General features: G+C 40.0%; 1 protein-coding gene across 1 annotated transcript in view; it reads left to right on the forward strand.

Moving 5' to 3' along the window:
* VPS41 (VPS41 subunit of HOPS complex) overlaps window positions 1-23125 on the forward strand; it is a 487204-nt gene that overhangs the window by 365618 nt on the left and 98461 nt on the right. Inside the window, exon 16 of the mRNA XM_077491629.1 lies at window positions 15339-15420. Coding sequence (XP_077347755.1) covers window positions 15339-15420 — 82 coding nt within the window. The remainder of the gene's footprint in view (window positions 1-15338; window positions 15421-23125) is intronic.

A 23125-nucleotide genomic window follows, 5' to 3' on the forward strand; every position in this document is an offset into this window, starting at 1 on the left:
GGGGTATGTAAACTTTTGATCAGGGTCATTTGTGTAGTTTCTGTTGTAATTATGATTTAGAAAGAGTAAACACAGTTGATTGATAATAAATGACTTCAGCTAAACACTAACCAAGAGTGAAAGAAATGTTTTTGTGTTATTCATATTCTCTGAAAAATGGCCAAGAAATCATAAATTCTGCCAGGGTATTTAAACTTATGAGCAAAACTGGGAGTCCCAGGTAGTCCCATTGTTAAAAAATACCTCTACAAACTTCATATATAAAATCCTTAACCACTTCAGCCCCGGAAGGATTTACCTCATTCAAACCAGGCCATTTTTTGCGATACGGCACTGCATTGCTTTAACTGACAATTGTGCGGTCATGCCACATTGTACCCAGACAACATTTTATGTCCTTTTTTTTTTCTCCACAAATAGAGCTTTCTTTTGGTGGTATTTGATCACCTCCTGCGGTGTTTCGTTTTTGCGCTATAAACAAAAAAATAAGTGACAATTTTGCAAAAAATCTATATTTTGTAGTTTTTGCTATAATAAACATCCCAAATAAAAAAAAAAAAAAAAAAGTTTTCCTCAGTTTAGGCCGATATGTACTCTTCTACATATTTATGGTAAAAAATCACAATAAGCTTATATTGGTTTGCGCAAAAGTTATAGCGTCTACAAAATAGGGGATAGATTTATGTCATTTTTATTATTTTTTTTTTACTAGTAATGGCGGCGATCTGCGATTTTTATCAGGACTGCAACATTAAGGCGAACGGATTGGACACTTTTGACACTTTTGGGACCATTGACATTTATACAGCGATCAGAGCTAAAAATAGCCATTGATTACTATATAAATGTCACTGGCAGGGAAGGGGTTGATCAAGGGGTTAACTGTGTACCCTAGGTGTGTTCTAAATGTAGGGGGGTGGGATTGACTAGGGGAGGAGAGAGATCGGTGTTCATACTTGATCTGTCTCCTCACCCCTGAGCGAACCAGGATTTGTGTGTTTATGCACAAAGATCCCAGTTCTCACTCTGTCATGAGCGATCGCTGGTGCCCAGCGGTCATCGTGCATCGGCTCTGGGGACACAAAGCATGCGCACGAGTAAGCTGTGACGTCTAAAAGAAGCAACGTACAGCTACGGCGATTTGCGCACCCATGCCAACCTCCGCAGTATAACGGCGGTTGGTCGACTAGTGGTTAAAGAGGAAGAAATGATTCCACCCTTAATTAAAGGGAATCTTCACTTAAATGAGTAATCCTCTCTGATCTATGTCCATGTTAAGGCCACATGGTACTAGCATCTGTAATAAATAGATCCATCAGGTTTCATTCTTGGGTATTTCTCTTTTGATATTAATTCCTCTCCAGTGACTTTTTATCTATGACGAAGAAAGTGATACCTCTAGGATCTCTATCATGATCATCTCTAAAATGTCTAGACAAATTTATGTCCTTTAAAACCTTTTTTGATATGATCTATATGCTCCCCTATTCTTACAGGGGATAAATTCCCGAATATTGTACTCTCTTTTGGTGATGTAAGATCTCAAGCTAGTCTTCTTTCTACCCTTCCCATGGCTGACTTTACATGCCTTACATCTTTTGAATTTCAAGAACCATTTTTTGGTCTAAAAATGTGACCCTCTTAACTGGAGGGTTGATCACATATTGGACCAATTGGTTTCTGAGGTTGGGCACTTCCTGATACATAAATTTGGGTTTGTTAAGTAGCATCTTAAAAGAAAACTTTAACTCTTTTCAGCACTGGCCAATGTCTATTTTTTTTTTTTTATTCAATAATTTGTATTACGTTTCATAAAAAGAATTACAGAAAAATAGGTAGACAATAACAATTCCTGTTATACATTGAAGGTTGTTTGGTTACAATGAAACACAGAAGTTACGTTTTAAACTAGAATAGAAATGTAATAATATGGGATCAAGCTGTGTCCGAGGGTGGGAGGCAACACGGCCGATCTTTACTTCATTTGTTGTTTAAACACTAGTCTAATATACATTTTTGCAGTTATGAAAAAAGAGGGTCGGTCAAACAGTGCAATTAATAGGAACGCTAAACAGTGTATGATGTTTGTCGCTAATTACCAGTGTTAATATGGGTCATCTGTAGAGTTGGACTGGTAACTCCTAAGGAGTAATATTATAACATTCCCAGAGCCTTATATAACAGCTTAATCTTCCAAATTTTGAAATGGAGTACCGCCTAATGTTTAGTAACTTCCTTTCCGTGCACCTCAACTTGGAGCACTCTATGTCCAGGTTATAACTATACTTCCTCAGATCACCCCCAAAATATTGGCACTTCCAGCTTCTTTTAATTCTTAGTTGAAGAATGCATGAGCCATGTCTATAGCGGCGCACAGATCGCCGCCTCCCATGCGCCGGCATGCTAATAGTAAATGGGGAATTGCGCTGTGTTGCAGGCGCAAATGCTTTGTGAATACGAAAACGGCCACTGCACATCGGCATGCGCTGCAACTCATGGCACAAACCCTTTGTTAATCAGCCCCTTAGTGTCATTTACAGTTTTTGCTTTTGATCTGTTTCTACAGTACTTTTTGCTGTGCGTTTTGATTTTTGTGCATGTGATTTTACTGCAATTTGCGTTTTTTGCATTTTTTTGGGGCAGATTAAAAAACACAAATTGCTGCAAAAACACATTACATTCTTTTCTGCAGCTTCTCCATTGAAGTATTTTGAACCAAAAAAAGCACCGTTTTGCGTTAAAAGTCCCCGACCCTTTCCAAATATGCAGCAGCTGAAAAAAGCACAGATATGAAGGTGTCCCATAGGAAACCATGTAAATGAACTGTAGTGTGTTTCTGAAAAAAAAAAAAAAGAACCAATAAACATATAGATGTGAACCAGGCCTAAGATGTTTAGTAACATAATGGGTTAAAAAGACTAAAATTAGCCCCTTATAGTACAAAAAAGCAGATAATCACTGCTGTAAGGAGTTCATTTTTTTTACTGTAGAACAGTGAAAGTACTATTTACAGTAGTGATTATATTTTTGTACTAAAGGGCTCATTTTAGTTGTTTTTTTTTTAACCCCATTATGTTACTGGCCGATGAATCGATTATGAAAATAGAAGTCGATTAATTTTATAATCGATTCGTTGTCGATTAATCGATTAGTTGTTTCAGCCCTACTTGTAGTATTCTCCTGTTAAGCCGTCAGGGCCAGGAGATTTGCCTGTAGGTAATTGTGCTATACTAGATTGTATTTCTTAGGTTGTGAAGGGTGTGTTTAAGTATTTTTTCTGTTCATTAGTTATCTTGGGAAGTTTAACATGGTTGAGAAAGGCATTAATATCATCTAGGGAAGGTTGATGAGTAGATTTGTCTTGACTGAGATTGTATATATCACTGTAGTATGCACTGAATGTGTCTGCTATGTGTTGAGGGTCTATTACTTTTTCTTTAGTGTGGGGGTGATAAAGGTAGGCTATTTTACTCTTAGTGCAGCTACCCTTAATATGGCGTGCTAATGTTTTTCCTGCTTTGTTGGATGCAGCGTATGACACTGCTTTTATTTTACATTGTATTTTGTCGAATGAGTCTAAGAGAAGTAACTGTAGTTCCTGTCTAAGATTTAAGATCTTTAATGAGTGGGTATCTTGGGGTTTAGTTTTGTTTTTCCAGATCTGTGATCTGGGACATAAGTGAATCAATACGCTGTCCTCTCCCTCTTTTTGCCTGCACCCAACTGTATCAGAATCCCTCTGATATACGTCTTGTGCGTGTTCCACACCGTGGAGTGATCTGACACAGATCCCATGTTGAGAGAAAAAGTCTGTCTGTGATTTGTAATGTCTGAGGTGTGAGATGGTTGTTGCAGAAGATAGTTATTTACTCGCCATATGAATGTTGGGGGACTTAATGATGCATCTGCAATGGAAATGCTGATAGGTGTGTGGTCCGACCAAGTCATGGTGTGTATATCAGATGATTGGGTTTTTTTTTAAGAGCCATTTGTCAACCAGAAAGAGGTCTATAGGAATTATGCGCAGGTGAGAAATACGTATAGTCCCTTTCAGAGCCATGGTGACATCTCCAGACATCATAGAGTTCTTGTGTAAAGAAATTTTTTTGTAGGGGGGGATTCCTTCCTTTTGGCTGTTGATGTGGAATCCAGGTGTGTATCGGGTATCAGGTTGAAGTCACCACACACAATGAGGTGACCTTGTTGAATAGGCTTGAGTGTGTGCATGACTTTGTTTAAGAACTGCATTAGGTAGGTGTTAGGGGCATATATTTAGTAAGGTGTACTTTATGTTGATGGTGTAGAGTAGTATTGCATACCAGCCGTTAGGGTCTAGTACCGAGTGGAGAAGAGAATGAGGCTTGGAAAATGTGCAGGAAGCTCTTGTTTGAATATTTGGGTGGGGTTTGCGGAAGAGAAATGTGTCTCCTGAACACGTACTGTAGAATATTGCTTTTGTGTTCTTGGGCAGTCTTCCAGAGAGAATGACGTTTCGCGGGATGATTGAGGCCGTGTGCATTGATAGACAGTAAATTGAGTGGCATATTCACTGTGTTTGGTGGTGTGTGTGTGGGGTTTAGTCACTCACAGTTTGATCTGTAGGAAGTCCAGTTGTGAAAGGATGTTGTCTTGAGATGAGGTACATTGGCTTTGCTCTTCCGTGGTTTTGGTCGTCACAGCTGAGATGTGTCTAGAAGAAAAACTGTATAACAAGTAAAAATAAAGGTAAAAAAAAAAAACTAAAGAACAGGTTTCTGGGCAATGATTTGTAACGTAGTGTGGAAATCAACGGAGAAATAGGCTGAAGCAGCAAATTCTTTGTGAGGGGGTAAACAGTCAGGTGTAACAGGTTGTGTGAGCCTGAGGCCAGAGAGAACATTCTTAGCAAACGTGGAAGCCCTTTGGGCATTAATGTTAGCCTGGCTTGCTTTGTTGTTTGTCAGAGTACCTTTCCTTTTGCTGTAGGGGATGTTTCGTCGCTGAGAATGGGTTGTTGCTTTGTGGAGGATCTACTATGATTCCCCATTCGAGGAGTAGTTTCATTCTTCCGGTTAGGATGGAAATAGTATGAGAATTTCTATTCCCGGTGACTAGTATGGTCACAGGGTATCTCCATTTGTATGGAATCTTGTGGTTATTCATGGGTTTCATCACCAGGTTCAGGTGTCGCTGCAGTTGGAGTGTGTATTTAAAGAGGTAAGGGAATCCCTTCGAATGGAGCTGGGAGAGCAGGTTTGTGTCTGGTTGTTGCTTTCCTTAGCATGGAAAAAGTGCACTCTCTTAAGCACATCTCTTGGTACAGACACAGCCAGATGGCAGAGGCTAGATGTCATCAGTATCATCAGGGATGGCGTCTGGGAGGTATGTGTATGAGTTATTTGTGGCGTCCATGCCGGTGCCATTTTGATTTCCACTGACCTGTGGTGCTGGCTTCAGGAAGAAGGCCGTGAGCTTTTTCGGCCGGTATTCACCTTTCCGCTTGCCTGACATCGCTCTTTGAGTATCCAGTGCTGTGTGAAAAGTGGATGGCCGTGGTTAAGAAGTGGATGTGAGGCTATGTCACTCCGTAGTTCCCCCTGGCCGGCGGAGCACTCGTTCTAGGCGGCAATTCGTTGAGCGCCGTCAAGTCACGCCCCCTGGCCAATGTCTAGTAACAATTATTTCAATGTCCTTATACTGTCTGTTAAATCTAGTATGGAATGCTAGATCATTTCCCTCTGCTTTTTTACATTTGCAAATATCAGCTACCAATTGCTCCATATTAATTTTATCCACCTTTTTTTATTTCATACCGTACATTTTTTTGGCGTTTCATGAAATATCAATACAATATCTTTTTTATTTTATTCGGCATACACTTACTATATCCCTTCTCTTCAAATATATTTACTAGGATTTCGGCCTGTGTGTTATATCAGCAATTCCGCCCAATTCTCAGTAGTTGATATTTTGGTTATAATACTTATCCATTTTTGGTGGTGGAAGGTTGATGTAAGAATGTACTCATTCCTGTCTTGTTTTCTTAAAATACTATATGGTACACAGTTTGTCTTATAAGAAAACAGACAGGAGCTCCCTTGTTCAGGGAGGACTTCATATGGTGTCCTCCCATTTTCTCCAGCGCATCACAAATGACAGTAAAGAGCCCATGATGTAGGTGCTTTACCATGTGATCAACTGTGTCCAATCACAGCTGATCAAAGTGTAAATAGAAAATGCCGGTTATCGCCATTCCTCTCCTCGTGTTGACAGTGCATGAGGAGAGCTGGTAAGCCAATCAGTGCTCATCAGTAATGCCTGTCAGTGCCATCTATCAGTGCTGCATATTAGTGCGTCCTCATCAGTGCCCATCAGTGCAGCCTCATCAGCACACATCAGTGAAGGAGAAAAATTACTTATTTACTACATTTTATAACAGATTTTTTTTTTTTTTTCAAAAGTGTTGGTGAAAAAATTAATGAATGTTGATTAACCACTTCCCACCCAGCCACTGTACATAAACAGCTGGGTGGGAGCTTCCTCGTTCTAAATGGATGTTCCCGTCGCTCAGAATGGGTGCCCGCATGCTGCCACATGATCCTGTGATGGCTGTTATTTTTGGATACAGCCCATTACAGATCGGGATATGGGCTCTAAGTGGCCCTCCTGATCACGTGATGGCTGTGTCTAATCACAGCCTTTACACTGTAAACCGAGACACGTGTCTGTGTCGGCTCTCCCTGCTGAGCTCAGTAATAGCTCAGTGTAGAAGGGGGAAGCAGGGGATGCTGCAGCCTGTGCTGACAGCTCTTTGTGTGAGGGATGATTTTACACAGAGAGCTGTCACAGATCACACAGACTGCAGCCATCCCCACACACTTCAACAAGCACCACTGTCCTTGTCCCTGCTACATGAACATCTGTACCAGTGCTCAAAACATCTGTCACAGTGTCCCATCAACATCTGCAGTAGTGTTTCATTGCAGCATCAACATCTGTCAGTATCCACTGGGGAACGATCAACATCTGTACAACTGCACAAAAACATCTGTCAATGTACCAGCATCCCACCAATAAATACAAAAAAATATATAAAGTGTCCCATCCCCCTGTGCATAGGTGCAAATGTACACTTAGGTCCTGTATGTAAACGACAATTGCAGCACATGTAAGGTATCGGCGAGAATGTCAGAGCAAGAGCAATAATTCTAGCACCAGACCCCCTGTGTAACTTTAAACTGGTAACCAATAAAAGCTTATAAAGCTTAATCTATGGAGATTTTCAAATGCCAAAGTTTTAACGCTATCTCACAAGCCTGCGCAATTTTGAAGCGTGACATGTTTGGTATCTAATTACCCAGCGCAGCACCATGTTTTATGTTTTACCAAAGATTTGGGTATTATATTGTCTTCGTGTGCATTGAAATTCAGTAAATTGTATTCATGCTGTAGTGTGTAAAATTGTGTTTGAAAAACTGCTGCACAAATACAGTGTGACGCAAAAATTTGAAAAACACTATTATATTCTCTAGGTACTCTGCTACAAAAATATATGATGTTTGGGGGTTCTAAATAATTTTCTAAATACAGATTTTTACTTGTAAACAGTGTGGGTAGACGGCCTGGTCTTAAAGTGGATAATGCCTGAAGGTACTTGGATGTTGGGCTTCTCTATGTGGCTAGGCTGTGAAGTCTCACACTTGGTATAACTATACTCAGGAGGAGTAGCAGAATGTGTTTTGGGGTGTAGTTGCAAGCATAACTTGAAATAACTTGTTAATATGACAATTTTGTGAAGAAAAAAATATATATTTATTTTCTTCATTTCCAAAGAATCCAAGACCTCTAAAAAAACGTGTCATGCCTCTTACTAAATACCTTGGATGGTCTACTTTCCAAAAAGGGGTCATTTGGGGGGGGTATTTATATTGTCCTAGCATGTTGGGGCCTCAAGAAATTAGATGGCCATCAGTACATCAGGTGCGATCAATTTTCAATAATTGGCACCATAGCTTGTAGACACTTTATCAAATTTTGGTCAAAATGTATGAAGAAAAATTAGTTTTTTGCAGTTTTATAAGACCCATTTCACACTAAAGCAGTTTTCAGGCATTTTTGCGCTAAAAATAATGCTGCAAAAGTGCCTAAAAACTGCCTCCCATTCATTTGAATGTGTGCTTTGACACTCGGGCTCTTGCGGGACAATAGAAAAAGTCCTGCAAGCAGCATCTTTAGGGCATGTTTGCACTTCTGTAAATAGCGCTCCAAAAATGCCCCTGTCCATTGAGCGTTTCCACAGTGCCTTAACCAGTTGCCGACCGCCGCACGCCGATGTACGTCGGTACAATGGCACGGGCAGGCATAAGGACATACATGTACGTCCCTTGCCTCCCGCGGGTCGGGGGCCCGATCGGGCCCCCGCCCGGTGCCTGCGGCGGTCGGAATTCCTACGGGAGCGATCCCGGACGAGGGGACGGCCATTCATTCATGGCCACCCCCTCGCGATCGCTCCCGACGAATAGAAATCCCCGGTGACATCACTTCCTCTCCTGTAATGTAAACACAGGAGAGGAAGTGATGTATTCTCTCCTCCGTGTCGGTATTTTCCGTTCCGACACGGAGGAGAGCGGATCAGTAAGTTGCACCAACACTCACACACACAGTAGAACATGCCAGGCACACTCACACCCCCCCTTTACCCCCCGATCACCCCCCCAATTACCCCTGCCCCCCAGTCACAGTGACACCAATGTCATTTTTTTTTTTTTTTTTTTTTTTTTTGCATTGGTGTCATTTGTGACTGTAATAACTGTTAGGGCAGTTAGAGTTAGCCCCCTTTAGTTCTAATGTACCCCCCTAACCCCCCCAATAAAGGTTTAACCCCGTGATCACCCCCCGTCGCCAGTGTCACTAAGGCTGGGTTCACATTGCAGCGGTTTATGAGAACGAATGTGATTCGCACCGCACTGCAGTGCAAATCACATCCGATCTCTGTGCGATTCGAGTTCAGCCATTCGCCGCACCCGCCGCACCCGCCGCAAATTCGCACGGGACCCTTTTTTTGGCCCGCAGCAGAATCGGATCGCATGGGTGTTCACACCATGCGATCCGAGTTTGCAGATCGCACTGCGATATGCGAACTGATCTGGGGGTGTCAGTAACATTTCACTGACACTCCCAGCAGTTCGCATAGGGCAGTGTGAACTGCCGCCGGGAGGCATGCGATGCGGGAACCCGCCGCGGATTCGCGGCGTTTCCGCATCGCTCCAGTGTGAACCCAGCCTAATAAGCGATCATTTTTCTGATCGCCGTATTAGTGTCACAGGTGACGCTAGTTAGGCAGGTAGGTATTTAGGTTCGCCGCAGCTTTTTATAGCGCCAGGGACCCCCATATACTACCGCATAAAGCCCCCTGATTGCCCCCTAGTTAACCCTTTCACCAGTGATCACCATATAACTGTTACAGGTGACGCTGGTTGGTTAGTTATTTTTTTATAGTTTCAGGGCACCCGCCATTTATTACCTAATAAAGGTTTAACCCCCTGATCACCCGGCGGGTGTCATTTGTGACTAATAACTGTTAGGGCAGTTAGGGTTAGCCCCCTTTAGTTCTAAGGTACCCCCCTAACCCCCCCAATAAAGGTTTAACCCCGTGATCACCCCCCGTCGCCAGTGTCACTAAGGCTGGGTTCACATTGCAGCGGTTTATGAGAACGGATGTGATTCGCACCGCACTGCAGTGCAAATCACATCCGATCTCTGTGCGATTCGAGTTCAGCCATTCGCCGCACCCGCCGCAAATTCGCACGGGACCCTTTTTTTGGCCCGCAGCAGAATCGGATCGCATGGGTGTTCACACCATGCGATCCGAGTTTGCAGATCGCACTGCGATATGCGAACTGATCTGGGGGTGTCAGTAACATTTCACTGACACTCCCAGCAGTTCGCATAGGGCAGTGTGAACTGCCGCCGGGAGGCATGCGATGCGGGAACCCGCCGCGCATTCGTGGCGTTCCCGCATCGCTCCAGTGTGAACCCAGCCTAATAAGCGATCGTTTTTCTGATCGCTGTATTAGTGTCACAGGTGACGCTAGTTAGGCAGGTAGGTATTTAGGTTCGCTGCAGCTTTTTATAGCGCCAGGGACCCCCATATACTACCGCATAAAGCCCCCTGATTGCCCCCTAGTTAACCCTTTCACCAGTGATCACCATATAACTGTTACAGGTGACGCTGGTTGGTTAGTTATTTTTTTATAGTTTCAGGGCACCCGCCATTTATTACCTAGTCTCACTAGTGTACCCCTAAATTTAGGGGTGTCTACTTTCCAAAATGGGGTCATTTGGGGGGGGTTTGTGCCATCTTGGCATTTTATGGCCTTCAAAACTGTAACGCCCTTAGAAAGCCTGAAGGCGGTGCTTGGTTTTCGGGGCCCCGTACGCGGCTAGGCTCCCAAAAAGTCCCACATATGTGGTATCCCCATACTCAGGAGAAGCAGCAGAATTTATTTTGGGGTGTCATTTCACATATGCCCATGGCATGCGTGAGCAATATATCATTTAGTGACAACTTTGTGAAAAAAAAAAAAAAAAAAAAAAAGTTTGTAATTTTCCCGCAACTTGTGGCAAAATATAAAATATTCCATGGACTCAACATGCCTCTCAGCAAATAGCTTGGGGTGTCTACTTTCTAAAATGGGGTCATTTGTGGGGGTTTTGTGCCATCTTGGCATTTTATGGCCTTCAAAACTGTAATAGGTAGTGAGGAGTGAAATCAAAAAATTACGCCCTTAGAAAGCCTGAAGGCGGTGCTTGGTTTTCGGGGCCCCGTACGCGGCTAGGCTCCCAAAAAGTCCCACATATGTGGTATCCCCGTACTCAGGAGAAGCAGCAGAATTTATTTTGGGGTGTCATTTCACATATGCCCATGGCATGCATGAGCAATATATCATTTAGTGACAACTTTGTTAAAAAAAAAAAAAAAAAAAAAAAGTTTGTAATTTTCCCGCAACTTGTGGCAAAATATAAAATATTCCATGAACTCAACATGCCTCTCAGCAAATAGCTTGGGGTGTCTACTTTCTAAAATGGGGTCATTTGTGGGGGTTTTGTGCCATCTTGGCATTTTATGGCCTTCAAAACTGTAATAGGTAGTGAGAAGTGAACTCAAAAATTTACGCCCTTAGAAAGCCTGAAGGCGGTGCTTGGTTTTCGGGGCCCCGTACGCGGCTAGGCTCCCAAAAAGTCCCACATATGTGGTATCCCCATACTCAGGAGAAGCAGCAGAATTTATTTTGGGGTGTCATTTCACATACGCCCATAGCATGTGTGAGCAATATATCATTTAGTGACAACTTTGTGTAAAAAAAAAAAAAAATTTTTTTTTTTGTCATTATTCAATCGCTTGAGGCAAAAAAATAAAATATTCAATGGGCTCAACATGCCTCTTATCAATTTCCTTAGGGGGTCTACTTTCCAAAATGGGGTCATTTGGGGGGGTTTTGTACTGCCCTGCCATTTTAGCACCTCAAGAAATGAGATAGGCAGTCGTAAACTAAAAGCTGCGTAAATTCCAGAAAACGTACCTTAGTTTGTAGATGTGACAACTTTTGCGCAAACCAATAAATATACAATTATTGACTTTTTTTTTACCAAAGACATGTGGCTGAATACATTTTGGCCTAAATGTATGACTAAAATTGAGTTTATTGGATTTTTCTAATAACAAAAAGTAGAAAATATCATTTTTTTTCAAAATTTGCGGTCTTTTTACGTTTATATCGCAAAAAATAAAAATCGCAGAGGCAATCAAATACCATCAAAAGAAAGCTCTATTTGTGGGAAGAAAAGGACGCAAATTTTGTTTGGGTACAACATTGCATGACCGCGCAATTACCAGTTAAAGCAGCGCAGTGCCAAAGTGTAAAAAGACCTCTGGTCATTTACCAGCAAAATGGTCCGGTCTGAAAGTGGTTAAAGTGTAATGAGAAATACTAATGCGCTCCACCTACCTAATAACTAAATGACTAAAAATATTAAAATAAATGCAAAGGAAGCAGCCAGCACGAAAAAGGTGATCTCAACACCAAAAGCTAGTGAAAAAAAATTAGATAAATAAATGCGGCGCTACCTAAAAAATGTATGAATAAATAAATAAATAAAGTGCAATATCCAAATAAAGCTAAAGTGCAAATAAGATTCTGTCCCACTACAGTGGTAAATTGTGACACAGTAAAGAATAAATATGATGCATCTACTATGCAATAAATTATAGTTATAACCCTGCATACATGATCCAAATACTTACAGGAAAAAATATATAAAGTACAAAGTGAAAAAATATATAGAGAAAATATATACCAATCCAGTGACAATGTGCAAAAAATGCAATATTAAAAAGTGATTGTCCAAAAAACCATGCATAAATTATTGATTAAACAAAGTCCATGCAAAAGAGTTGAAGTGATTTCCAAAGGTGACAATCCACTGCAAACTTCAGTGCCTATTATGTGCACCACCTATTTCCCCCAGCCTCTCACCTCCAATGAATGGCAAAAGAGCGCTGTATGTAATCAAATGTTGCTGAATCCTTATCCACCCAGCCTCAGTATTCTACCGCTGTATGTGTACCGCTGTATACCGCTGTGTATGTACAGTTATTTTTCTCCCAATTTCTGATACAACCGAATAATGTGGGGGTGGAATCATAAATGGAGGACAGTAAGAGTTGCCAAGCTGCATAAATCACACCTGATGTACTGGTGGCCTATCTCATTTCTTGCGACCAGAACAAGCCAGGTTGCCATAAAAATCATTGACAAGACCAAGCTAGATGGGGAAAATCTGAAAAAAATATTCCGTGAGGTGCAGATTATGAAAATGCTTTGCCACCCCCACATTATTCGGTTGTATCAGAAATTGGGAGAAAAATAACTGTACATACACAGCGGTATACAGCGGTACACATATTATATTAATATTTATTTAATATTTATTTATTTATTCATACATTTTTTAGGTAGCGCCGCATTTATTTATCTAATTTTTTTTCACAGTGCCTTAAAAGTGCCGCAAAACTGGTCTTTTGGGGGATTTTTTAAGGTCCCTATGAGTAAGCACCTGACCTTGGTGTGAAACATGTAAGCTGATACCTGTAGTTCATATTTGTATGCGGCACTTGAATAAAGAAATTGCATAGGAGTGTGGCCGTCCAGCCGCCTTTTCTTTACAGTATGGGTGGAGGACCTATACGCTCGATACATGACACAACAGTGGGGCTTTGGAGGCTTTTGTTTATTATTTTGCAAATAGTCTGAATTTTGTCATCCTGTCAATGGGATCCAATAAATGGTACTTTGGAAAAGAACCAAAGATGCTGACTGAATTTGTGCTGCTAACAGGCAAGGCGGAATCTGTTTTGGTAGGGGTGACTGTCTCTTCTGCAGTAATAGTTTACCTTCTAGCAATTGTTTTTTTTTTTTTTTTTAAATGACTTTCTACATATATTTAACACACTGTGACAATCCATACCTATACAATAGCTGAATATTTTACCTAGTGTTTTAATTTACTGTGCAGCCTGTTATCCTGTGGTGTTAGTCCTTTTAGGCTACGAAGCCTCTTGCCAGTTGTGTTCTGCAGTTTTTTTTTGTTTTTTAGATTATTAAGAGAAAGTGAGTTGTGTATATCTTTGGGTAATGGTGCCTTTGTGGCCATGACAGCACTGCTGACATCTAACAATAATACTCATTCAGACCTAATAATCTCATCTTCAGCGTATATAAGATGTACTAATGAGCGGTGCTTCTCCCAACACACTTCTGATATCCGTCTGGCTGTCCAGACACAAATTGACGTAGCCACAAGGGGTATAGTAAAAGATGGTATTAGTTCTTTGTTTTACAGATGGAATTCCATGTCTTCTGTTATACTTGCTATGGTCTGAAGGAATAGAGATTGGTAAATTAGGAGCAAGTTTTAAGCATTTTGGAAACATGAGCTTGAGCAAGCTTTCCTTCTCGCTGTTATACCTTAAACATAACTTTGTCCTTATTGATAAAAGATGTAATCAGATACTCTGAAGTCAGGTTTAAATTGTTAGACTGTGCAGTCCACTTAAGAAAAGTAAATTGCCTGACTGCAGGCTATGCTGTCCTCAGCAGGAGGCTACCTATCCCATCATTAGCACAGTTTAAGGATCTTGTACTCTATGGGCAGAGAATGAGATGCTCCATGTAAAGGTCACTTCAAAGTGAACATTTATCCCAATGTGTAGGAAGAGCCTTTTTTTTAAAGGCCAGTACCAAAAATACTATGCTTTTCCAAATGTGTTAATCAGCAAATACAACCATACCATGCCAGTTAAAGTGGTTCCAAAGCCTAAACATTTTTTTTACCTTAATTCATTCACTATTTGAATATTTGTTTTGAATATTATTATTCTAAGATAGTGTCTGTATAGGAATTGATGATGAATTGAAGGTGATAAGTGCTGCACATATTTATTTGTTAGTATAGTTCTGTTGTCAGTAAATCCTTACTAACAGTACTAACGAACATCCTGTGCTTATGTCGGCCTATCACAATTTCATTGCAGCTTAGCGTAGCCAATCAGTTGTAAACCATGCCGTATATTTATAAAAAAAAAATGCAGAGCTATTCATCCTGTGAAGGTTCTTGTACATTTGTTCTGTGGGGGTAAAGATTTATGATGGAGCACTTTCACACTGCCAGCGCCTTGGCCATAATTTTTGTGGCACTTTTTGGGCATTAGCGGGGTGCTTTTAATCCCCACTAGCGTGTGAAAAAAGGGTTGAAAACACCCGCAAAATACCACTGCCCATTGGTTTCAATGGGCAGTGGCGCTTTAGGAGTGTGTGTACACCACTCCTAAAGCGCCTCAAAGAAGCTGCTTGCAGAGCTTTTTTTTTACTTGGCTAAATTGCCTGAAAAACGCCTCCAGTGTGAAAGGAATCTTAGGTTGTTTATTCTCCATGAAAAATTCTATTCAGCCTACATAATACAGTGAATGAGGGAAATACTGCATTATAGCCAGGAGTTGATGATTATTGTAACATTTTTACTGTTGTGATCTTGCGGCCATATTACAATATTTTCCTGATTCACTGTATGAAGAGCATTTAACCTGAAGAGACAATAGCCTAATAACTTTTGTTTTTGCCCCCATCCACAGAGCACAGATGTACATGCAGTTCCACAGGAAAAATAGCGCTGCAAATTGTTATAAATACACCCCCAATTGTTTGCAGGAATAACTTTGCACTGTTGCATTCGGTACTCCGTTACTAAAAGCCTTGATAATTTTGTTATTTTAATAAAGTTTTTAATTTGATTATTATTAGGAAATGTCAGAAAATACTCGGTAAAAATATGAAACTCTGGGAAGATGAGGTGTATCGCTTTAAGAGTATTGGACAGTTGAAGGTAATTTTATCTAATACTTTAATTATGGCATATGCTTTTTTTTTCAAAAAATGCATCTTTCTATACCACATTAATAAGTATTCATATCCCAGTGTTTGCTGTGATTGAAATTAAAAAATATTTATTTTTTTGTTGTGGAAAACTTACTGTAATTTTGTGCCTGGTTATTGTGACCAGTGATAATGTGGTATCTGGCAAATGTGACTGGCTAGCTGATATATCTGCTGAATAGTGATCCCTAACTACAGGCGACGTGACCTGTTGCTCAGCATTGCTCACATGTCTGGGCCTTAAACACATGACAGTTTTTCTTTTACTAAAAGATGTACATTTTCTCTACTCTGCTTTTGACAGTCATTTAAAATGTGGATGGAGTGTTTTAGATATATACACAGTGGGTATATAAAAAAAAAAAAAATATATATAATCCCATTTTGTTGCTTTGCAGCCTGAAATGAAGACACGCAGTTTGTTTTATCCAGTTGTATATACTCAGTGCAACTTATAACATCCAAGTTAAAAATAGAACATCAACATGTAAAAAAAAAAAAAAAATCAAAAACAGATCACTGAGTTGGAAAAAGGATCACCCCCTTGTGTCAGTATTTTAATGAACCACCTTTTTCTTTAATTACAGCCTTTAGTCTGTTGGGATATGTCTCTACTAACTTTTCATATATAGACGTTGCAATATTTGCCCACCCCTTTACAGAACTGCTCAAGTTCAGTTAGGCCTCTGGGTAGCCTCTTTGACCAGTTTCCTCCTGGCTCTCTCATCCAGTTTGGAGAAACATCCTGATCCAGGGAGGGTCTGTGTTGTACAAAGTACCTTCTACTTCTGAATAATAGACCTCACTATGATTCTAGGCATTGATAATGCCAGGTCATGTTTAGGAGGGGGGGGTGATTCTTTTTTTGAACTCAGTGATTCGGGGTTTGTTTTGTTTTGTTTTTTTCTGACATGTTGGTGATCTATCTTTCACTTGGATGTTGTAAGGTGCACTGACTAAATACAGCTGGATAAAGCAAACACTGTGTCTCTTCATTTAAGGCTGCAAAGCAACAAAATGTGATTATTTTAAAGGGGTTGTAAACCCTTGTTTTTTTTTTTTTTTTGTTTTTTTTTAAATAACAAACATGTCATACTTACCTCCACTGTGCAGTTTGTGTTGCACAGAGTGGCCCAAACCTTCTCTTCTGGGGTCCCCCGGTGGGCTTCTCCCCACATCAAATGTCCACGTTGGAGAAGTGCTCTCCTTGGCAGACACCCGTGCATGTGCACTCCTGAGTCCCGCATCTGTGTCCATTCACACAGAATGCAGGACTCGGCACCACGTCATTGGATTTGATTGACAACAGTGGGAGCCAATGGCTGTGCTGCTATCAATCTATCCAATCGGGACATGAGACACCAGTTACCGATGGTGTGTTCGTTCCCAGCCAGAGAAAGATCCATGTCAGGTAAGTAAAACGGAGGAGCTGGGGGGCTGCAGCACTACAGAAAGTTTTTCACCTTAATGCATAGAATGCATTAAGGTGAAAAACAATAAGGGTTTACAACCCCTTTTAAATTGGGGTGATTCTTTTCTATACCCACTCTATAGAAACATCGGTGCCTGACCTCACAAATGTGCTTCTGGAAGAATGGACAAACATTTCCATAGACACACTCCTGAACCTTGGGGGCAGCCTTCCCAGAAGAGTTGAAGCTGTTATAGCTGCAAAGGATGAGCCAACTCAATATTGAACCCTACAGACTAAGACTGGGATGCCATTAAAGTTTATGATGTGAGTGTAAAGGCAGGTGTCCCATTACTTTTGGCAATAAAGTGTGTGTGTGTGTGTGTGTATGTATGTATGTGTGTGTGTATATATATATATATATATATATATATATATATATATATATATATATATATATATATATTAGTGAATGTTATTGTTTTCAAAATTTCTGAAAATATTTGTATAAAGGTTTACAAGCTTGTATTGGAAAGTATAGTATTTTTTTTTATTTTTATATGTTTATGCTTGTTATTCCTGTTTAGCCAAAGTAATGTTCAGGTAGATGGTGGATTTTCTTTATTGAATGTCCTAGAATCCATAGTAACAAGTGGATAGGTAATTTCTGTCTAGTTAATGTCCAGATTTAAGGCTGGCCTGCAGTCATCAAAGAAGAGATATCGGTCTCTATGAATAACACATGCAGCTCATAGCGCTGAGCATCTGAAAATGAATAATTCACCTATGGAGATTAAATGTCTTTTTTCCTATTGAAGTGATAAGGCATCAGGGAGGCATGCCCCTCCAGGCCTGGTATCCATTTCATTTGCCAGTTAAAGCAGGCAGAATACATCTTCGTGGCTGCTTGTTAGCCCTTTCTTGTTTTCTCCCTTCATGTTTTTGTTTTGACTGCTGTGCATTTGTATACCTGCCCCGGCTATCTGTTTGCTATTTTCCCTATCCAGTCTATAATCTGGAAGTTTATACACAGTTTGAAAGCACATTTATTTGAACATTTATAAAATAGTTTATATTATTTTAGGAAATGTGCTTATTGTGTTTAGTATGTCAGAAAAGCTTTTTTGTATGTTTTACTTAATCTCATACTTGAAGCATACATGTCAGAAGACAAAGTCAGGTCCAAAATACGTGTGTTTGGTATGGTCAGTTCTATTTCTTGGACATGTCTTTTCTATTGTAATTTTTACCAGAACATGACAATATATGTATGAATTCTTCAGGATTTAGAAGCATTCTCCCAGATCAGGTAGGGCCTCAAGGAAATAGAAGATTCTTGGAAGAATCTTTTTTGTGATTGTGGAATTATTGTAAGAATCCTTGAGCAATTTTTGAATCTCTTGAAAAAGCAGGGGGAAGTAAGCTTTATACAGAATTTGATAGGTAGGGGTATGGTGAGTAGTTATTTGTCTTTTGTTTTAAGCCTAATCAATTAGGATGGGAGATATGTAATAATACAGGGGTCTTTAAACTGCAGGCCGAATGTCCCTTTGCTTTCATTTAACCGGCCCTTGGGGCACTATTCCTCCCACTGACACCAGAGATGAGGAACTAATTCTCACAACTGATACCAATGGTGCAATGTTTTGGTTCCCATTGACCACCAAGCCTATGGAATTGTTTACTCCCACTGATGCCAGGGCACTTGCCACTCCCATTGGCCACAGCCCCCCCCCCCCCCCCCTAAGGTTTGAAGGACAGTAAACTGGCCCTTTGTTTCAAAAGTTTGGAGATCTCTGTAATAGCAGGACCTCTGTCTTGGTAGAATGGATTTTATAGGCTAATATAATTTTAGGTTCTTCAACATGTAGGCCAGGGAGGGTCAGATGAGGGCTTGGAAGCTCTATTGGGATGTCATCTTCAAACAAAAAGAATTTATATTCCTTATATTGGCGTGAAATGCATTGAATGTTGACATTTGTTTTAATGGCCTCTACCGGGGGTTTGAGAAATAAATAAAATAAATAATAATAGTGATAATGGACAACCTTGGTGGGTACCAGTGAGCAGGGAAAAACGATTAGACATTTCCTGTGTAAATTGACCTGAGCTTTCAGGGTGAGAGTACATTGCTTGTATGGCTTTCAGGAATGACTTTTAAATTTCAGGTATTGTAAGATGTGAATTATTTATGGCCAGCTGAGCCTGTCTTTTAAGCATAAATCCCTAATAACAGAGCAAAGGTGCAAGTTTTGCTCACTAAACTAACCTCCCTGATTTTTATCAACGAGGGATGGTAAAAATGAATGTCAGTCTATTGGCCAAGGTTCTTGTAAAGATCTTATAATTTAGAATTGAATAAGACTATGGGGTTAAGGTTTGCAGGATAAGCCTAGTTCTTTTCAAGGTTAGTTTTTCATGAAGACTGCAAGTTATGCTAAAGAAGCAGTTGTAGATTTTTATCCAGCATGGACGCCATCAGGTATGGTGAAGGAGGAGTAGTTGGTAATGGTGCAGGTATGGAATCATCTGATGACAATTCCTCTACATATTTCAAGAAGATCACATAGGGAGAGGCTGGATGGGGAAGTGCCGAAGAGGCTGACTGAGTCAGAAATCTCTTCAGCATATTGTTGTTCTTATACAGTGGGTCCAATTACAGTGTAGCTACAAGTGTCTCCTTGCCAATATTAACCTCTGGAATGGCTGTGTTACAGGCAGGTGAAACAGGCACCTCCCATGCTACAAAGAGGAATCAGAAGTGCAGGAGGGAAAATGTGCCAGGGCCGCAGTGGAGCTCCAGAGTTACATGTCCACTGTGTTTGCTGTCTCATACCCTAGACATTTTTTGGAGGTTTTACCAGTCTTTTTTTTTTTTTTTTTTTTTTTTACACTACCTGAGAATCAGTGTCCTCAACAGTTAATGGATTGATCCAGTCAAAAATTATATTTCAGTTTTTAATAAATATTAAAATAATAAATCACTTGTAAAAAATGTACGCCAATCAGCCATAACCTCACACAATGTAAAAGAAAATGTGATTTCATCAGACCAGGCCACCTTTTTTTCCATTGCTCTGTGGTCCAGTTTTGATGCTCATGTGTCCATTGTAGGCACTTTTGGCTGGGGACACTGGTCAGTATGGGTAACCTGATAGATCTGCAACTATACAGACCCATACACAACAAACTTCAATGTCCATTTTCTGCTTTTATCAACTTCAAGAACAACATCTTACCAACTTTCAGATGCCATTGTAACCATGTTTTTTCTTGTTCATATACATGTATAAAATATATATATATATGTCAATATATAAAAAATTGTGCAAAATAACATTTTTATGTTTTTATTCATAACCAGCAGGTGGAGCATTTTGGCTCATTATCACATATTTTCCTGTAGTTAGTTTTTACTAAGTATTTTACTAAGCTTAACTACTCAAGCTGACATTTATATACTGGTATATATTTGAATAAATCGGATTAGGGCTGCAACTAAAGATTATTTTCATAATCGATTACTTGGCCGATTTATTGTTTCGATTAATTGGTTAATAACCTTTAAAAAAAAAAGTAGGTCAAATTGACGTTCATTTTCAACCACAGTGACGGGAAAATTTGGAAATAATAGAAAACTTCTTAGTCAAAGGAATTTTCAGACAGTGGATGTGGTTTTCGTTCATAAATTACATTCATTTTAAAAACAGAATGTTAAAAACAAGTGAAAATTTCAAACAAAATTCTTTCATTCAGCGAATGTACAAAGATTTTTCGTCTGAATATTCTCATCTGAAAATGGATCTGTGTGACCAGCATAAGGCTCGGTACACACCTATGCAGTTTGCTTTTGATCTGTTTCTGCAGTGCTTTTTGCGGTACGTTTTGATTTTTGCGCACCTGATTTTACTGCAATTTGCTTTTTTTTTGGGCAGATTAAAAAACACAAATTGGTGCAAAAACGCATTACATGCTTTTCTGCAGCTTCTCCATTGAAGTATATTGAACCAATAAAGCACCATTTTGCGTTAAAATTCCCTGACCGTTTTACATGTGAATGTGTCCCATAGGAAACCAAGTAAATGAACTGTAGTGCATTTCTGCAAAAAGCACCAATAAACACATATATGTGAACCAGGTCTAATGCCCTGTACACACGGTTGGAAATTCCGAAGGAAAAGTCCAGTCGTAACGAACAAACGTTCCAAACGATCAAATTTTCCGACAACTTTGTCCGACCGTGTGTATGCAACACCAGTTTAGGACAAAATTCATCAGAAAAAAAATCAGACGGATTTTGTTGTCGGAATGTCCGACCGTGTGTACAAGGCATAAGACGTTTAATAACATAATGGGGTTAAAAAAAACTAAAATTAGCCCTTTATAGTAGAAAAAAACAGATAATCACTACTATAAGGGGTTAATTTTTTTACTGTAGAACAGTGAAAGTAATATTTACAGTAGCGATTATTTGCTCTTTTTGTACTATAAAGGGCTCATTTTAGTTTTTTTTAACCTCATTATGTTACTGGCCGATTAATCGTATAAGAAAATGGTAATCGATTAATTTCATAATCGATTAGTTGTCGATGAATCGATTAGTTGTTTCAGCCCTAAATCAGATTCATCCTTTGTCAAACAAATTCTTCTAAGACAAAGCAACCCAAAAGGCAGACAGCTACTGCTGTCTCTTTATATGCCCCGTAGTGGTCCCAGAATCCTTTGTCATATATGGAATCTTCTTTGTAGAACAAAGATAGTATACATATATATATATATATATATATATATATATATATATATATATATATATATATTAATAATAAAAAGACTTGTTGAAAAATGTTAAGCTCTAAAAATTAAATTAAATAAACTGAGACCAAAACTGTTATAAACATATGGGACAGACATACCTTACATAGTTGGTCACATTGAAAAAAGACAGTCCAACCCCGGGCCCCTTACACCTGTAAAATTTAATCCAGCGTTCCCACCTGGCATGACTGCCAACTTCCTTACAGAAACCTGGCAACACACAGAGGTGCTAGCCCACCATTTTTTCCACGCAGGTTCATTCTTAGAACGTTCTTCCCTGCCAATCATCGCAGACAATAATGCCCTTCCACTTTGGACATATTTCCAGATCAGACATTTTCTTAAGAGTACTAATCGCGTAGCCTCTGTCTCTCGAGTACTAACACCATTCGAGCAGCTATGTTCCCAATCTTCACCCCAGCAACATATGATTTCCAATATATATCACATACTCTCCTCTGATAGTCTCATGAAATCGAACAAAGCCTGTCTAAGCTGGGAAAGGGACTTGCACATAGACATGACAGAAGCGCAATGGGAATGTATTTCTCAGATAACGCATAAAGGATCCCTAAATGTCTCAATTCAAGAAAACAACTATAAACTATTAATGCGCTGGTACAGAACCCCAGCAATTTTCAACAAATATAACCCTGCCCTTTCGGAGAAATGCTGGAGATGTGCCAGAACTACAGGTACTTTAGAACACATCTGGTGGTCCTGTACTCTTATCCAACCATTCTGGACTCAAGTAAGATGTCCACAATCTCCTCATACACTCTAGAACACACCCCAGCACAACTTCTTTTACACCATTCAGATATACCGACACACCACTATCGTAAAACACTAATTCCTCCACTATTGAACGCAGCCAAACTATGTATCCCGCTGCATTGGGGGACAACGCATACCCCAACCATCCCTGAATGGCTCAAACGTGTGGGGAAAATTGCGGAAATTGAGGAATTAATCTCCATAGCTAAGGACTGTCCAACTAAATTTTCCCGCACATGGGCCTTTTGGACCCATTTCCGTACTACTGACCAATACAAACTACTGACAAGCCAAACCACTTCCAACAGCACATCCCAAAATGATGACGACCCCCAATGATTTCCTCACCTTATCTAGAAAGTATTTGCAGCAAAACACGAGACAAGTGACCTCCCTCAGCTAAAAAAGGGGAGACAGAGGGAGGACCCTTGTCAAATTATCCTCAAGAACATCCAAGTATCTTCAGACTAGATTCCTCTACCTACGTTATTTCTATCCCCCGGGATTGGTGGCGGAGACTGTGAGGTACCCCAAACCTCAACCAACCCCCCCTGATCATTCCCCCCCCCCCCTTTTTTTTATTTTTTTTTCTCTCTATCTTTACTCTTCCCCCTCTCTCCTTCTCTTCCCCCCCTCTGTACTTCCTCCCCCT

The sequence above is a fragment of the Lithobates pipiens genome, unplaced genomic scaffold (assembly GCF_037356315.1).
Source record: "Lithobates pipiens isolate NorthernLeopardFrog02 unplaced genomic scaffold, aLitPip1_a1.2 Scaffold_19, whole genome shotgun sequence".
Lineage (NCBI taxonomy): Eukaryota > Metazoa > Chordata > Amphibia > Anura > Ranidae > Lithobates > Lithobates pipiens.